General features: G+C 38.3%; 1 protein-coding gene across 2 annotated transcripts in view; it reads right to left on the bottom strand.

Moving 5' to 3' along the window:
* The window catches only part of bach2b (BTB and CNC homology 1, basic leucine zipper transcription factor 2b), a 96688-nt gene extending 78062 nt beyond the window's left edge, over nt 1-18626 (bottom strand). Inside the window, exons 1-2 of one of the 2 annotated variants that reach the window (XM_053336461.1) lie at nt 18417-18626; nt 532-692 (exon numbers count right to left, since the gene is read on the bottom strand). In XM_053336461.1, the coding sequence (XP_053192436.1) occupies nt 532-570 (39 nt within the window). In that variant the 5' untranslated portion in view covers nt 571-692; nt 18417-18626. The remainder of the gene's footprint in view (nt 1-531; nt 693-18416) is intronic. The other variant, XM_053336462.1, reaches the window with a different exon arrangement.

Genomic DNA, 18626 nt, shown 5'->3' with positions numbered 1-18626 from the left:
GATATTAAGTCTACTGCAGCTACTATTCTAGCACCTGCAAAGGAAGTCAGAGAAGGAAGCTTGATTTCCTTTGCAACAGTTAGTTATAAATGGCACTTTGTCAAGAATTTATTAGTTTCGCTCAGTGTGGTTTGTGCTATTGTTTGAGAACACAAAGTGACATTAACAGTCTTCCAGAACTATCGAATCATTTGTTTAGAATGTTTTAGATGTTTGTTTTAAGACTAAAATATGCGTTGAGCTTTCAAACAGAAACTATGAATATGTTTACAGGTAAATAAACAAATCTTACCGCTGCTGGGATTATAAATCACATATTAATTACAGATAAATACAGATAACAAGTGGAAACAACCGGTCAGCTTGCACCATCTGATTTTCGTGTTTGTGTATTGTGACTGACAAATGTGTGCATCGGCTTCACGCAGTGTAACCACAACAGGAAAAAATAAAAAACAGCCTTCCTGTCAACATAAAATAATGTTTTTACAATATAAAAAGGTGGAGTACAGTAGTAGTAGTGCTACTTACAGACTTGTGCTTCATCTTCTGATTGTGATTAGTGATCATTTATCCACGAGCAGCATAGAGTCACACTGACTACATCACTATCAGTCAGAAAGATGAGAGGTCAGACAGATGATTGGCAGGTCGCTGGTGCGCAGAGCAGTGGAGGAGGAGGGAGGGCGTCCCTGCAACATGAACACAGACCCTCCTATCATCCACAATTACTCATCCATTCTGACAGGAAAGCTTTAGACACATATATACCACAGCTGAATCATACATCATTTACATTTAACACATTCCAAAGTTACTAGAAGAGAAGTTTTGACATTTTAAAGTTAGCTAAACAAGTTGTTCAATTCTTAAAAACAAGTGAAAATGAGTTATTTGTGTCAATTATGTGAATGTTTTACGTGTTTTCAAGAACGTTCTGTAACAAGAATCCACACAGAAAAGAATCACAGTAACACGGCAGGAAAAGGAAGATCAATCTCCTGGTAGAAAGGAAATGACACTTCATTTTTAAAAAGTGTGAAAAGGTTGAGCTGTTTATCAAACAGGTGACGGGACGTCAACCGCTTTTATTGAAATGGTTTTAATGATGATTTTCAACCTGAGCTTTTAACCATGCCTCTTGGTCGACATCCACTGATGAAGAACATTCATACTGTAGAAAGTTCATTAAAAAACTAGATAGTGTGCCATGTACACAGATATGTATTATTATTATTTATTACATATGTATGCATGTATATTTGTTTTATAAGTGCAATTTGTGGGATATCTTCAGTAATTACTTTGTAGTTTTTTCCATTGGATCGTTAGAGATGTGTTTCCATGTGATGTTATGTGTAGCTGTCTTAAGTGTGGGTGTAGCTGCTGTAAACCAAGCTATTTCCTATCCATCTATCCATCTATCTATCTCTCTATCCATCTATCCATCTATCTATCTATCTATCTATCCATCTATCTATCTATCTATCTATATTGATTTAAGATGTAATTTGTCAAATTTTCTTTACTTTTAATATATTTTTCATGTTTTTTTATTTCTTGTTTACAAATGTCAAAATCCCAGGTATATATCAGTGGTCACCATTGATATATACCTGGGATTATAACAATTCTTTATCTAATATTTTCATACCACTTTACTCAGTTTACTTTTACATAGACTAAATCCAACTAAATACAAATCTCCATCATAAAATGCTGAGAAAATGACATTCTCTAACTGATTTCACAGATATGATCTTTAACTATTTCAATTAGAACTGATTATTCTATTTTTACAGTAAAAATTCCAACATTTAGTTTCAAATTCAAAATGAGAGAAATGAAGATGCTTTTTGTACATTTGATGTCATTGAAGTTTGAGTTTTTGTTCTGCTTTTTGTTCAGTTTGGATTCTGGTCATATACAACAGTCATTTATCATTATTTCTCAACATTAGTTTAAAAAAAAAAAAATCTAAGTTAAAGAATGAACTTTAATACCTAATTCATTTTAAAGTGTAACATTTCAAAGATAGCTGAATCAGCCACACATATTACATCTTTTTAGAACTGTGTTTTCTCTCACATACAGTATAAAAATGTGTGTCTTGGTATCAGTGCAGTCTCGTCCTGCCCTGTTTCTCTGGGAACAAGTGGAATTACTCTTAAAGTCTTAATCTGCAGTTTTTAAAAAAAATTCACATCACAGCTATTAGAGCAGTTTAAAGCCACAGTGTGTTAAAGATGATTAATCCCTGATTGTAATGTAATGTAGTCCCAGCTATCAGCACGTTGTCTCTGTGCCAGAGCTTCAACAAATCTTTCACTTTTACATTCAAATCAGCTGTGAAATCTTCTTTTTACCCCTCCCTCCCCCCCCGTCTTCTTCTGATAAAGATCCAACAGCTCGACCTGAACGTGTGCTGACACTTGCACGTTTGTGACACAGATATCGCGATGGCTAGGCACAGATTAGCCTGTTTCTGCTCTGTCACTTTGCTCTTTGGGGTGGGGGTGGGGGGGGGGGACTGTGATCGTTGGGCTTAAATGCTTCTCTTGTATACGATCCAGACAGCATATACTTTACAGCTCATCATCACAGTGTTCAAACAGACTCAGCTATCAGAATCAAACTGAGCGGCACTTGCTAAGCATGATGAGAACCAATTTGCTTCCTTTCCCCTCCAGACACAATCCCTGAGTGAGATGAAAGGGAAGCGGCGCTACTGTAATCCATCTAAATGGCCAGCTCCTGCAGCCTTTTCATGCAGCAGGGCTATTGATCTCCGCTCTCACTAACTCTCTCTCTCTCTCTCTCTTCATCTGCCTTTGTTTTCTCCTGTCTTTCTTCTTCCCTGCCTTTTATAGGAAAGTCTCTGTAACTGGACACTGTATCCCAGAGAAGTGAGGCCATGCTCTAATTATTCTGGCTTGTCTTTAAGGCAGAGGCTTTATTGGTGCTGAGCGTGTGTCTGTATCCTACAGTATGGGCTTCATTAGTAGATAGAGATAAAGAGCTGAAAACGTTAGTAAAAGATATACCATCATTCATTTCCTAAAACTCACAACAATGTTTAACACTGTATTTAAACTGAACAAATAATGCTGACATTCTAAATTCTCATCTTTGTATCAAATAATCTAACATTTGATTGACAGCTGTAATTCTGTGTCTGCATGTAAAACTAAAGAAGAAGCCCGCCTTCTTCTGGCAGTTTCCTTCTGAACGCAGCTTCAGCATGCAGAATAAATAGACTGAAACAAAATCATTTACTATGCTCTGTGTAGTTAGAGTGAAGAGTGAGTGATTTTCAAAATAAGATACTGAATAAAAGTATAGTTTTGGTATCATAAATAATAACTACTATTATTATCTCTTGTTTAATGTTCTGTCATTTTAAAACAAATTTCATTTCATTTCTTAAAATGTCTCATTTAGGATTTGAATTAAATGAGTAAACAGATGTGAACACAGCTGGACTCTACAGATTTGAAACATAACATAACTTTTGTGATTTAACAATAATTTAGACAGTAAACATCAGTAAAATGTAAGACAGAAATCATTATTTCCAAAGGTCTTTAAATGCATCGTGCAGTTTAAAGTTTATAGTCGTCACACTAATTGATTAATGAACTAATTGACTAAAGCACTGAATGGGTCAGGAGTAATGTTACGCATGTATTAAATGAGATTGAAGGCTTATGTCTTTACCAGCAAACCTGTAACTAACCTGGACCCTGATTGGCTGACAGTACCAGCACAAATTGATAGAATAAGAATGAAGAAATGCTAACATTTTTTCTACATTGCACTCATTGAGAACATAGTTGAAGTGCTTCATATGTTAAGGTAGCGAGTGAAAAACCAGTTCAAACAGATGCTGATAAGTGAGGAGAAACAGACACTAAAATAAAAAATCTCATTTCCAGCCAGAGAGGACAAAGTTTTCCTATTAAACGTTCACCTTTAAAAATGGAAGATAAAACCTGTGGCTAAGTGTTGCAGAAGTCACAGGCAGGTAGCACATTCACAGGCGATACGCTGTGTTGTTTTGACACGCTTGGCTGACTCAGATCTTGTGACTCAGTATATCAACAGTGGACCGTCCACAACTTTGCCTTGTTGACCTTTCACCATCTGTCCTTAATGACACAGGCCGGTCTGTGAACCACACAGGACTGCATGTGACCGCTGCAGGAACACAACAAGAGTCTGCTTACTCACTCAACTGACCATGAACTCTTATTTTCTAGTTGATTTAGATCAGTTGTGATCAAAGTGTCAGTGTGTGATTAACCAGAGCTTACAGGCATATATAGATTTAACTATAATTCACCTTCTCAGGATCCATCACTACACCTTTTATTACATGAGGTTTTGGGAGAATGAGTAATTGCCGGTTATCAGGTGTCAACATCCATTTTTTTATAGTCATAAAACCATCACTTCCTCTAGTTACTATGGAATACATTACACACTACCAATATTGGATTTTTCGAGCCGAAACTCAAACCGATATTAGAGAATTAAAAAAAAAAAAAACGTTTTCCCCAAATGTGGTTACCAAACATGAAGACAAAGATATGTAATGGATATTTTACAGTTTAAGAATAAACTTAAGTTTTATAGAATTACATTAGTGCTCTGAAACAGTAAACTGGGAATTTAATATGAATATATCAAACTTGAATTAGGAAAAAGGATTAAATATACAAATATATCTTTAAAAAACATATCAGCACATATCGGAGGGCATAAACACAGATACTGATATATCTGTGATAGACCAGTATCGGCCAATAATATCAGTTGACGATATATCAGTAAGGCACTCACTACTATTCCTTGGAGCAGAATGATGGAATTTGCAATATTAACACTAATTATTAATAATTATAATTTATGATGTAAGTCATTTTCTGCTTAACTAATTAATGGATAATCAGTAAATAAAATGATGAGAATTTAAAATAAAGCTACTAAAACTTGGAATCCTTTCATATACTGTATATAACAATGTTGAATGTCTTTTTTCAATAAGATTAATCAAACAAAAAGATTAATCACACATTTATTAATGACTGATGGGAAATTTCATGAAGTATGAGTCAGAATATGAACAGTAAGTAAGGGTTAAGCAGAATGAGTAACGTTCTTCTGTGACTAAACATGACAAAACAGTGCAATTAATCAGTTCCGATGTATTAAAGATGATATCAGTCACTTCATTTTGTTCAAACAAGCATCCTTTTTATGTGGACTACATGGACGAGAGCACATTCACTGTGCTCAAAGTTACTGCCTAAAGCAATAAAATGTATAATATAACTTAAATAACAAATGTTAAACTTTGTGTTCATAGAATTGTTCCAAGACGTTGGTTTTAAACAACTTTAAGATTAGCCTGTTTTTCATTATATGTAAAATATGGCAATAAGCTTTCTATTCTATTCTCTATTTTCTTTTTGATTTTTCCTCTTTGACTACATTTAAAAAGGACTGTGCATCAGTGAGCCTCTCCAACCTACAGTTAACCTTAACTCTCTTTCTTTGCATAGACCCACAGAGACATGACGTGCATCATCCGAGAACCATGATTCAAGTCAAAGTCACCCCATGCTGCTTTAGTGTATAGGTTTATCTCAGATGTCTTATTACTGAAGGCTATGGAGGAGGACATATACATTCATACAAACATGAGACAACATCAAAATTGTATCTGAATGCTGTGAACACTTCCAGGATGAAACCTATCTGAACAGTATCCATGTAACTCCACAGGTGGGATAGTAGACATGACTTCAACCACATACACAATGCTGACTTTTATGTTTTCAAACGTCATGTTCTTAGTTCGTATGCCTTCAATTCACAGCGTTTCCTTACTGTTATTTTCCGTTTTCTGTGCCATGATTAGAAGAAAACATAACCTCATATGGAAAAGTATGAGGCACAGTGGGCCACTAGAGTACTACAGACAAGGTCTCCACCTATGGCTGCCTGCTGTTAAATGGCGAGAAGCCTGCACCGCTGTCAAATCCTGCTGATCTTGTTGTAAGCTTACAGGTTTACATAGCAGCACAGGGGCTCGGTGCAGGAAGTGGGCACATTACTGCACTTCCACGCCCACAACACCCCCCCCCCCCCCCCCCCACCCCACCCTACCCCCCGCATTCCCTCCCACCACTACGCCAACCCCCCTCCCCTCCCAACCACCTGTGCTGGTCTCACAGGATGCCTGCCCCCCACACCACCCCACCCCCGACCCCAACCCTCTTCTCCTCCCTGACACAAACTCCTTTACAGCTGCACTTCTTTGCCAAACCGCACACCGAACACGCTTTGTTGTTTTACACTCCAGCGCTTCAACAACGTCAATGAAGATGTGATATGGTTTACTGTAACTTGCTTCGAAATGCGGTAAAGGGGCCGGCTCAGCCAAGTTTCAAAGTGTAAAAAAAAAAAAAAAAAATTCTCATTAACCTCCAGTGACAGTAAAGAGTGGCAGGTAGTTTTGTCTGTCTCTGTCAACAAGTCACTGAAACCTATAAAATTATAGTTCACAGGTTTGTGGGGATTATTTCTTAAAATAAAAAATCCTATTTTGAAGCAGTGAGCATTATAAACCAAATTCCAATAACCTTCATTTAAGGCTGAATGATTTGAAAAATTATATAGAATATTTTCCTATAGATTAAAACTCCTAAAAAACCTATAGGGTGATAAACATAACTAAAAATGAAAGGTTTGAATCAATAATTAAAAACGTGAACATGAAAACAGATAAAATACAGCAGTTTTCACGTTAGCTTAGGAGTTCGATCAACTTCTACATTACCTTAGGTAGTTTTCGATAAAAAAAAAAACAACTACACATTTAATTCACATTTTTACTCACATATATGTATTGATGACAGCTAGATTTTCCACCTATCATAATAATAATAAGTACTGTTCAAAAATGTCTTATAGTGTAAAACATCTGTTTAGCCTGTCAACATCTCTGCACTATAGCTGCTTAAGCTAACGTTACACTCACAGACTGACAGGAGGAGCTGTCTGAATAACGGAGGTCCCTAACCCTAATCCTGTTTTAGACTTTTAACAATTATATAATTAAAATAATGATGTGAGGTGCTAAGAAGATTTAATTTTCCATTTCAGCAATGATGCTGCACTTTTCACCAGCTGTCTGTCATTCAGTCCACAACAGCCGAGCTACATGCTAAAGAAAAAAAATGATACAGGGTTGTTGCTTCTTCTAAAAGAAAAAATAAACTGGCTGAGCACACACCCGCATGTTACACTAGAAAGCAGAAAGCCTTTTAGCCAGAAATCTGTTAAGAGTTTCATCTTGTAGTTTGGCCAGTTTATGAAATTAACACTAATTAGTGACAGCTGAGTACATTTGCTACAAACAGTAGTCAGTTCATTTAAAGGATGGGTTCATAGTTTTTCATATAAAATAACAGTCAGGTGCTCAAATGCACATTAAACCTGTTTTTCTTGCTGTAATCAGTCCTCCTGTTCATACTGCATACTATATCCACAGTCCTCCTGCGCAACAATGTATTTAAAAGTTGAAGCTAATATAAATCTCAGCCATCCAAATGAGCCAAATCAAGTAGATATCTTACAGACAGTGTTTTAGTGCCACAGTCCCTCTTCTTGTTACTATACTTCCACCACAGCTCAACAGGAAACACTAAGAGGGAATGTGATGCTAAAAAGACAAAAATGTGTCAGATATCACTTGATATGACTAACTCACACTGATGAAGCTCAATAGAAGCTGATCATATATATTGGGATATATGCAAACATAAATAGATAACAGATATCTCTAAACAAATAAAGATCATAATAAATCAACAGGGTTAGATACCACTAGGATTATGTGGAAAATGTTTGCTGTACTTTGAGTGAACTGTCTCTTTAAAGATGCATTTTGTGCTGCTGAGTTCATGATCTTCTATAATCATCAAGTTCACAGACAAAAAGCTCTGACGATGTAAATGTCAGCTCTGATGTGTGAGCTCACAAAGCTAAGCAGAGATCAAATTGATGTGTATATTGAATGATCAATAGTTCTTCCCTGATACTTTTGTTTACTCCAACCTCAGACAAGCACGCTTATTATTTTCTATTTATATCGCGTTCATCAGCCGCAGATGTCAGACCTCCATGTTAACATGCCTCACATACACAATGGGAGTGTTTTGTTTTCGCAGGGTGTCTCTGATGTGCAAAGCAGTACAAATAAATCCATCCAGGGAGGAATTCTGACCTCTGCCACAGCCGCTGTCACTTCAGAGTTCATGGCTATCGCTGAGCGGCTCGGGGGCAGGAGGGGGGGACAACAACGTCCTGCCACAGGGGTCATCCCAGCTGCCTCACCCCCCCCAGCCCCCCCTCCTTCACTAAAACAATGATCTCACTCCTCTGTACCAGGAATCCGCTGATTGTTTAAAATACCTTCCACTATGCTTGACTGAGCGCCACTTCTTTTTCCCATCGACGCAGAGGACACAGAGAGAGAGACGAGGTTGGAAGGTGGGGAGGGTGTTTGGGGGGGTGGGGGTGGGGGCGGGGGGGCAAAATGACCTTGGCAGAAAACGTCAAGCCCTCTAGCAAGATGGGAACTTGCTTCCTTCAGCTACTTCAAGACTATTGGCTTAAATTACAGCCAGTAAAGGCGTTGTAACCTAGTAAGACTCATCGGAAAACACAGAGCCATTCTTGGCAGTGAAGGAGAGGAATCTGAGAGAGAGTGATGCTGAAAGTAAAGATGTGCAAACTGCTAGGGCTCAACCCATGTCTTACTGAAGGTATTTTACTGTGGAATAATAAACTTTAATATCACATATGACCTAAAAAACACATTTCCTATTATCGTCACAGCTGTACATGATAAGTGGTATAACAGGGATCTTGCATTAAAAGCTGAGGTTGAACTATGATATATCTGCTGGAGACTTTTGATCGTTTTAAATAAATATAATCAGAAAATGTGATTGTCTGTTCTGCCAGCATACATGACACTATATGACATATCTTGGAAAAGTCCATTCATAGCTGATAAGATGTATCAGTAGCCCTGTCACAATAACGTAATTATTGACATCATCATGTCTATATATGGACCTATATTATGATACATGGACATGACCTTTATCATTTTTTACCTCAATATTGCCACACTTCACATTAACAGCTGAGAGGCTTTTCATGTCACTAGGCTAGGCGAGTAGTGTCCTCCATTCCTCACTGTGTACGTCCTGAGTGGAGACTGTAGAAGAATCAATCCCACCCTGCTCCCCTTGCTATCAGTGGTATATAAAATGATCTTCAAATGGCAATAATATCATGAGACGATATATCATCCAACAAAAATGTCCCAGTGGCATTTAAGCAGTCAAGTCCGTCCCGCTGCATACAGTATGCTGTGTGTGTTATGACTATAAACAGAACAAATAGATACTGTACAGTACTCTGCAGTGTTTAACAGCAGTAACTCAGCAAGAGAGAGAAAACAGTGGTGATTGCAGTCACACTGGCAAGCTTTTTCACTGTTGCACTGTTGCACTGCAATGTCAGTGAACAGAACAAAAGGGTGTCACATATAAGGATATGACCTCAGACTTCAGAGGAAGAGGCACATAACAGCATTCTTCTGCCTGTGCACGAGGGGGAGAACCATGTCGAAACTAACAATTTTCATTCAAGTGTCATTTACACGCGTCTTTATATATAGAAACACTAATGTTTGTGACCAACAAGCGATACCTTCACTCTGTCAGAAAGGGTTCAAGTATCTAAAGATGTGTACAGTATGCTACACGCAGAACTTAAGTTTTCCAACTGAAAAAAAGTAGCACATGAAGGTTTTAAACAATAGAAGGGTGAAAAGATCTATTACATTTACTTATGTAAATGTAATACTTATGTACTTATTTATCAGAAGTGCAGTTATTTCATCTTTATAAAGGAATTTATTGATATGATTTCATTTTGTTTGTCTCTTTAGTTAATTAAAGATTGAAATGTAAGTTTATTGTCATTTCCTGTGTACTTGCATACACACAAAACCCCCCCCAAAATGCTGTTCCTCCTAGCCGACAGCAGTGCAACAATAACAAAGGATAAAGACACATACATATCAAAATTCCCTTAAAAATGATTTTTTAAAAACATGTAAATCCCAAAGAGAAAAAACCCCAGAACAAAAACAGAGCAAACAACTAGCAGCAAACATTATATTTTTGGTTTTGTTTGCTTGTGTCTTTGTTCTTTAGAAAATATCTAAAAGTTCAATTAAATGTGTTAGAAAGTGAATCAATGGGACAAAGAAGCCTATGACTAAAATACAAATCATAAAAATAATAGATAAACCCTGGAATTTATATAATTGTGTCATTTATATTATTTTACAGTATAATATTTATAGTACGAATATGAAACATTTCTAAATGTTAATTTATATTAATTATTGATGTCATTACAACAGCCAAAAATAGACTGACTTGCCCATGTTAATTATTATTCATTATCTTTAAGAAAATCAGATTTTTAAAGAGTGTATTTTCTTTAAAAATAAATATTAGAAATGTAGCTGACATTAGATAAGATAATTATTCACCATGGAGGCAGAAAACGATATAACTTCTGGGTCTATTTAGTAGCTTTTGTAGTTTTCAATCATCAGCAGAGGGAGTTTGAAGGAGATGTTTAAATGTCTTACTTCCATTTTCTGAGCACATTAAGGACTTCTCATCCAAGTTCATTCTCAACCCTGGAGACGTTCTCTCCATCTGCTGCTGAAGAAGATCATGTGATGATCAAAAGGTCACGAACAGTCAATGAACGGACCTCGTGGTGAGATTGTTTTGTCAACTGGAAGCAGACTGTACAGTTATGTGTAATGAGCTTTAAGGTGGACAGACAGGTCAGATGGAACTTCAACTTTATTTGTGACTCAGCAGCTGCAGAGAGGAAAGTGCTGACAGACAGAAGAGGAGGACTACTACAGCTACGTGCCTCAGTGTTCCCCAGGAGAACACATAGAGGAGCAGCAAACACCAGGGGAGGCCTAACCCTAGAGACATACTGTTTACACCGCCTCGTTTTCACAGCAAACTGCTCTAATTTGATATGGTATGCACATCATTTCCATGGTGGTAGTAGGGGGGCGGGCTCTGGGGACCACACAGACAACAGTGTTTACTATGAATAACCTTAGCAACCATAAGAAAATCCAACATGAATATATGGAGGAGTTGGCCCAGCTCGATGCTAAGATAATGTCTCTGCTACTGTTACCAAGGTGAATATCAAGACACAGCAAAAGCACTTGATGTGGCCCTTTAGACGCCATTTTCCCAGTGGGCTCATAGGAGGGGGGGGGGGGGGGGGGGGGTACAGAAAAACTGTAGTGCACATGTCATTCACTTTCTGTGACGCTTGAAGGGAAAAAAAAGAGTGAGACAGACCACACACAAGTCAGTGGAATTCAAAAACAACATGCAAAAGCTTTCGTCAAAGAACTTGGATGAAAAATGGAGGCGTGTGTGTCACAGCTCTGTGTGTGTGTGTGTGTGTGTGTGTTCAGGGATGTGATCTAAAACAACCATGACACATGCTAAAGTTTCACTGCTATTTTTAATGACAAATAGGTGTCCCAGTGGTAATTTCACTACTGAAAACTCCCAATGACAAGAGGAAAATTGATATGTATGAAAGATAATGAGAGCCACAAGAATAGAACATATTTGTGTATTGAAATGAATTCTGGGAATGAAATGAGACTGATTTTAAATGGATTCACTCTGAAAGTAAAGTGATCAATAAAGTAACGCACAAATGAATCATACATTTGACATTTTCTCAGAATTCTAAAGATAATTAGACTTGTTAATGTGTTTTCAAAGTTAAGAGATTAAAAAGAGAACATCTCACATTTAAATGATAAACTTAAATCAGAAAAAAATGTTAAATTTCAGTAATGTCTCAAAATTATAAAAGTATGGAGGTAAAAGTCTCAAAATGTACTTTCTAACATTTAGGCCACAACTAAAAACCAAGAACACAGTTTGAATTCTATGAAAAAATGGATTGATTGTTAGAACAGTTTGCATTATGTTGTATGATTGATATGAATATTACACAATAATAATAAAGAAAAAAGAAAAAAAAGAATTCTGAATTTAATTTGATAAATCTGAGATTTAAGTGAGAATCCTGAAAACTGGGACTGAAGTGAAAATTGTCAGAATAGGAAATCTCAGAAGTTTAAAACTAATTATGAAATTATACAATGTAAAGAATCTAAAAGTTTTTGTTGTTTTGTTGGTATTCTGACTTCTGAGAAATCAAATAATTATTACATATAATTCAAAATTTTGATATTAAATTCAGTATCTCAGAAGTCTAGTCTAAATCTAAATATGGGAATCATCCAAACTATTTGATTAAACTTACTAATAATTAAAAATGTAATTGTTTTAACCGGACTGGCTTTGTCCTCCATAGAATTGCTGTACATTTAACAACAGACGACTCATATTAGTTGTTAATGTTCTACAATTCACTGCTGAACACATAAAAATCCAACAAACTGCTTCTTAGTAAAAAAAAAAAGAAAATCTAACTGCTGAGTATCTTTAAAGCTCTTCCTGGAGTCGAGACCATTTCAAAACCATTCCCTGCAGACTATTCCGAGACCGCCTTCTTCCGACTGAGGTGCCGACTGTGTCAAAACAGCAGTGGTGCCAGGTTCAGCTGTGTGCACCTCCAACTTCTGCTTCACACACTGAATGTAAGGAAAGCAAACGTAGCTGCACCTCCACACTGAATCCTCTCCAGCTCAGTGGGTGCAAGTTTAAACAGACCTCAGCAATGCTTCCTAGTCCCTTGGCAGTAGTAGTAGTAGTAGTAGTAGTAGTAGTAGTAGTAGTAGTTGTAGTAGTAGTAGAAGTAGGAGTAGTAATCACACTAATCCAATACAAACAGGTCATTACACTGCTCTAAATGTTTCTATTCATTCACTGGATGCCACTTTACACACGGTCCATTCTTCTAAACTGCTTCATAAACCTCCCACTCTCCCTTTCCCACTCTTTTTTGTTTTTAATTCCAAAGCTATTAGGAGCAGATGTACATTATTTCATTAGCTGCACAGTGATAAACGTACAGATGACCACAGGATAAGTAAGTAAAGAGTATTAGCTGTGAGTTCATGAGGTGAAGCTCTCTGCTTGAGGCGGTAGGACAAGTCTGAGAGATCATCAAATGGCTTTGACGCAACTCTCCAGATGATTTACATGTCTTGATAATTTCTTACAGGCAACATAAGAAAATACAAAGCCAAACCAAAACAGAACAATCAGAAATCTGCCCGTGGTGCTTTAGATTTTGATAGCTTCTTGGCAAGTGTCTCAGTTAGAGCAGCAAAAACACGCAGACAGGCACTGACTCTGCGACCGCAGACTGATGGGAGCTGGCTCTGGCGGGATAATGCAATCTGATTTCACATAACCGGAGCGACAACGCCAGTGCACATCGCTGCCGAGAAACGACGGGACGAGGGGAACGAGCAGCCATGACATGACGGGAGGGGGGGAAGAAGGGATCACAACAGACAGACAGACAGAGAGAGAGAGAGAAAGAGAGAGAGAGAGAGAGGGAGAAGGGGGGGGAAACAATAGCTCTTGGTGTAAAGTGCAGGATCTTAGATTTCTCCCAGCAGTGCTGTTCCATCTACGCCTCACACTGGCAGCAGCCCAGTCAAACATGCCTTTGTGCTGACGTGGGAGAGCTATTGGGAACATGTTTTTTTTTTTCTTTCTTTTTTTCTAGGCAAGGCACTGACTTGGGATGTTGAGCTGAGCTGGTGGGGGTTACTCAGATATCCTCAGTGATGCAAGCGATCTTTTAATGATGCAGGAAGACAAAAAGAAAGGAAAGAAAGGAATGAATGTGAAAAGGAGGGGATCTACAGCCTTTTTGTTCATTTCTTTAAGGAGGATCTGCTTTTTCATTTAAAAGCACACTCCTGTTTTATCCAATAAGAATTAAAAAATGATGCACTTTCAGCACCTTGTGGGGCTGCTGGGATCGTCGTCAGGAGAAATTCATCTTCGCTCACAGCGAGAGGCACTGATCACTCCATCACATCCTACTCCAACTGCAATTTCATGAATCATTAACCCATAAGTGTCCGGGTTTACTTTTTGAACACAAGCAGCTTCTTCATGCCGTCGTCCTTTTTAATTAGGAACTTCAGCGACATAAAACGTGATTACTGCGGGCTCGGCGGAAACTGGGAGGAGGTAGTGCTGGATGGTGCAGTTCTGCATATGCAGCATATGCATGGGGAAGGGGGAATTGGGGGGGGGGGGGGGGGTGCAGCAGGTTCACATAAAGGGATCCTGTTGCCGCGTGGGATTTCAGCTGTGGCCGGGAACCCTGAGGGACTCATTATGTCTAGATCCCCAAAACAGCCCTGCTCAGGCTGAGAGATGTTCCCAAGCCAGGCTCAACTTGAGAGATGTTGGCCTTGTTATATAATAACAGTTATTACCAATCTTTTTCTTGCTTCCTTTATTGTAATGTACTTCCAGCTGTGACAGAATGCTGGAGCGGGAAAAAACAGAGGAAGCATGAAGATATTTCTAAATGAGGTTTTATTATAAATGCATCCATTCTAAAACCACAAATAGTTTTTGGGACACTGAGGTTTGTGCTGGGTCTTTTTTCTGGGAATGTGGGAGGTTTTAGTAACTTTAAGTTGAATCAAAAACCTACCATGCTTCAGAATTTAAAAGGTTGATTCAACTATTTTTCCACTTAATACATACTTACATTTGGCTATTTTCTCTGCCAACATTCTGCTGTAAGTAGTGTGAGGACAGTGCATGTAAAGTCATGCCCTCAGCATCTCTACTAACATCACTCATGACTTTGAACGTTGCAGCTATTATAATGATGGAAGAGGACAGAAGAGAAATATGTGATGCAACAGCTGGGCAATTGTTTACTGCTGTTCAGTGGAGTCATACTGTGATCATCAGATTGTCATTTCAATTTACAGAATTCAGTAGCCAGAAGGAATGATTCACATTTATGTATGCATCCATTTGGAGCTGCACAATCAACAGAATATTGAATCTCTGACTATTTTAATAATCTATTTATCACTTCTGAGTCATTTTTAAGAAGACATTTGAAAATTCTTTGGTTCCAGCTTCTTAAATGTGAATATGTTTTTGTTTCTGCTGTGACAACAAACCGAATATATTTGGAATTTGGAAATATTCCAATATTTTTGGAAATATTCCAAAATTTGGAATAGATTTGGAAAACAGTGATCATAGTAATTATAATATAATATTTCCTATTTACTGATCAATTTGGAATTTACAGTTTAATTTGGCAGCTTTTATCCAAAGTGACAAAGTACATCTGAGAGCTGGCACAACAGGAGGGAGGATCCAGTTAAGCCTGATTCACTGCTCCAAACAATCAGAGGAGAAATCTGGTCTGGGATATGGTTGGTACCAAATGTTCTAGATGATCTGGTAATATAAGATCACAGATCTAATCTTACACCTCCAGAACTGCTCACACACTCACTGAGATCGCCCCGATAAATTCTAACACGACTGATATTTAGCAGCTAAAATCTGGGTGATGGTGACCCAAAAACAACAACAAGAAGCTGTATGAGTGCATTAGAAAGCTGAGATGGAGGAAAGCCTTGTTGATATGTGTCATTTATAACATGACACAACCACACAGACAAAAAGCTTTACTAAAGCAAGTTGTTACACTGTGTCAGTCTCCATTGTCTTTACTGAGCTTCCTCATGAGATCAGGTGAGATCATGTGAGGTGCTGCGTTGTGCTGCGTTGCTCCCTCAGGTACAATCATCTTAATACTATCCTGTAGTTTGTGATGCATCATTAGTTTCACATCTTGTAGTGTGTGTATGTTTGAGATTAGAGAGAACATTTGGGAAGTTTCTCCTTGTGTGTGTAATATAACCTGATTTCAAAAATGGGTGGGGATTGAAAATTGCAGTCTGAACTCATTTTACGCTCTAAAATGACTGAATCTTGACATTAAAATACTAGAAACATTTCACATTTTCTATTTGTTTTTTTATTTAGACAATAATCCTCAAATGTAGAGAATTAGCCCCCTACTCAGAGTGTCATTTGTGATTGAATTTATTTCTTAATTAACACTAATAGGTAACGGAAATGAAGATAATGGATAGAATTTAGAGATTTCAGATGATATAAACAGGAGGAATAAAAGCGTGGCACAGCGGATTGGATGAAGTGGCATTTAAGCCTGACTGAGTCACTGTGGGGTTTACAGTTTTGGACCCCCCCACACACACACACACACTTCATCCCCCCCCCCTCACAATAAGCAGGGATTGCCATGCATGGGAAAGGAAAGGCAGCGGGGACTACTGTACAGAACAAAAGGCTCCGTGCGTAAAACTGCGCATGAGTGCTGCCGCCATGCACGTGTTGTGAAAGCAGAGCGATGTCAGGGAGAGAGAATGTGTGTGTTTTTTCTCTCTCCCCTCCTCATTTCAGCTCCCATCAAAATGAAGATGAGTAGGAATTACTCCGACTGTTCCACCTTTTCTCCTCACCGCGCACTTCACATAAACCCGCAACTCTGATTCATGAAACCCAACCATCCTTGCGCTCCATCCATAGAAATAAAGGAGAATGCGATATATGCAGAGAGAAAGAGAGAGAGAGAGAGAGAGAGAAAGAGAGAGAGAGAGAGAGAGAATTGTATAGAGGGTTAGAGGGTGATGCCATCATCGCGTTGCATCAGCACTAAACAGACAAAGAAGCTGTGATGCCCGTGGATGTCACCGCTCCTCCAAAATGCTGTATCACCGCATTTAATGGCAGCATCACTCCGCTCCCTTATGATTTCAGGCACCCTCGGAGCCGAGTCAAACACGTGGCGATCAAACAATAGTATCCCGAAATAAACACTATTATTCTGCCCTCTTATCCGAGAGCAAGCACCGCTCTGTGGACACATGCTTCTATTAATTCCACCAGAGACTCAGCAGAGCAAACGTGGATGCTGGAAACTGAAATATATAGCTCATATATATATATATATATATATGTATATATATACCCTGTACATATGTAATTCCTACTGCAAACTTAGTCGTGTGCATAACAGAACATGCTGCTTATTTAAATGTTTTTAACGCACAAAATATCATAAGAACATATTTTACTTTTCTTTTTTTTTAATAATCCATAGCCTATATATTATTCCTATCGATTTGTGACACCTTCATCGCCACTTGCATCACAACATAATTCACTACATCACTGACTCCTTCATAATAAGACTGACAGGGACTGACTAAGCCACTACTGCAGCATCAATTCACATGACAATGCAGGAGCGCGCGTAAAAGACGCAGCTGTTTGATACAGTCACCGTTCAGGATGGCTTTTTTTTAAAAAGGAAAAGAAAAGAAAAAAGAATGATATGGGGCTTGTTTCCTATCTTTGTAATGTTTAACAGTAAGAGGTTAATGATAATGAAGACATGGTTCTTAACACCCGTCGAGCTATTGCGATGATTCCATTGGCTGTCGGAGTAATAAAGGGCTCTCCTTACACAGCAAATATTTAGATGGATATTTGTGTGTGAGTGTGTTTGTGCGCGCGCGCGTGCATTAATGAGGAGGTGTAATGATGTGTAGTTTCAGATCGACATTGAGAAGAGCTGAAGAGATGCACTAAAAACACACAATAGTAGTAATATAAAAGAACTCCTGCACAAATGAAATTGATGAATGTACATGCAGTGAGTGAAGGGGCTGTTTAATCACGCTGCTGGTGACAGCTTCTTTTATGGACATTTTTTTGTTTTGTTTTTTTGATGGGAGCATGCCTGACCCTCCTGTGGGATCAAGCAACCCATGTACTTTGCAAAATAAAATAAAAACACACACACACACACATAGAGAGAGAGAAAAGGGAGCGCTCCTACAGCGTATTGACTCAAAGCATAACAGGATGTGGTACAGAGTTGTGTTTCACTCCCGAACCCGCGTTCACACCCCAGCGCATTACACCCTTTAATATCTGCCCCACCGCCAAGGTTTCAAGATTCATGCATGTGGTTTTTCAGTATTTTTTTTTTTTTTTTTATAAGTGACTTTTTCCTCCATACATCACAGTGAGGGCTCTATTGCCCACCGCTGCGCCACTTATGCAAGTTTGTAACTCGGTTATGAGAGCATCAACAATAGACTGAGATTGACAAACGGGGGATACACACAGATAACACAAGCATAGAGAGAGAAGGAGAGGGAGAGAAGACGGCAATAAAAAACGTGCATGCAAGCTCACCTTTTACTTTCTATTCTGCTCGTATTCCAGCCCTTTTGTCCGTTTCCCACATAAGTTCTTTCACATGATGACTCGCTTTGTCGTTTCCTCAAAGCCTCCCGGCTGCAGAGAGGTGACTTCTTCTCCCGTCTCTGCAACTCGCTTAATTCTCAATTACACACACACACTAACAAAAAGAGTAAAAAAAAAAAAAAAAACACGCACACATAC

The sequence above is a fragment of the Scomber japonicus genome, chromosome 17 (genome assembly GCF_027409825.1).
Source record: "Scomber japonicus isolate fScoJap1 chromosome 17, fScoJap1.pri, whole genome shotgun sequence".
Classification (NCBI taxonomy): domain Eukaryota; kingdom Metazoa; phylum Chordata; class Actinopteri; order Scombriformes; family Scombridae; genus Scomber; species Scomber japonicus.
The sequence above is the reverse complement of the archived record's forward strand: the minus strand, read 5'-3'. Positions and strand labels throughout refer to the sequence as shown.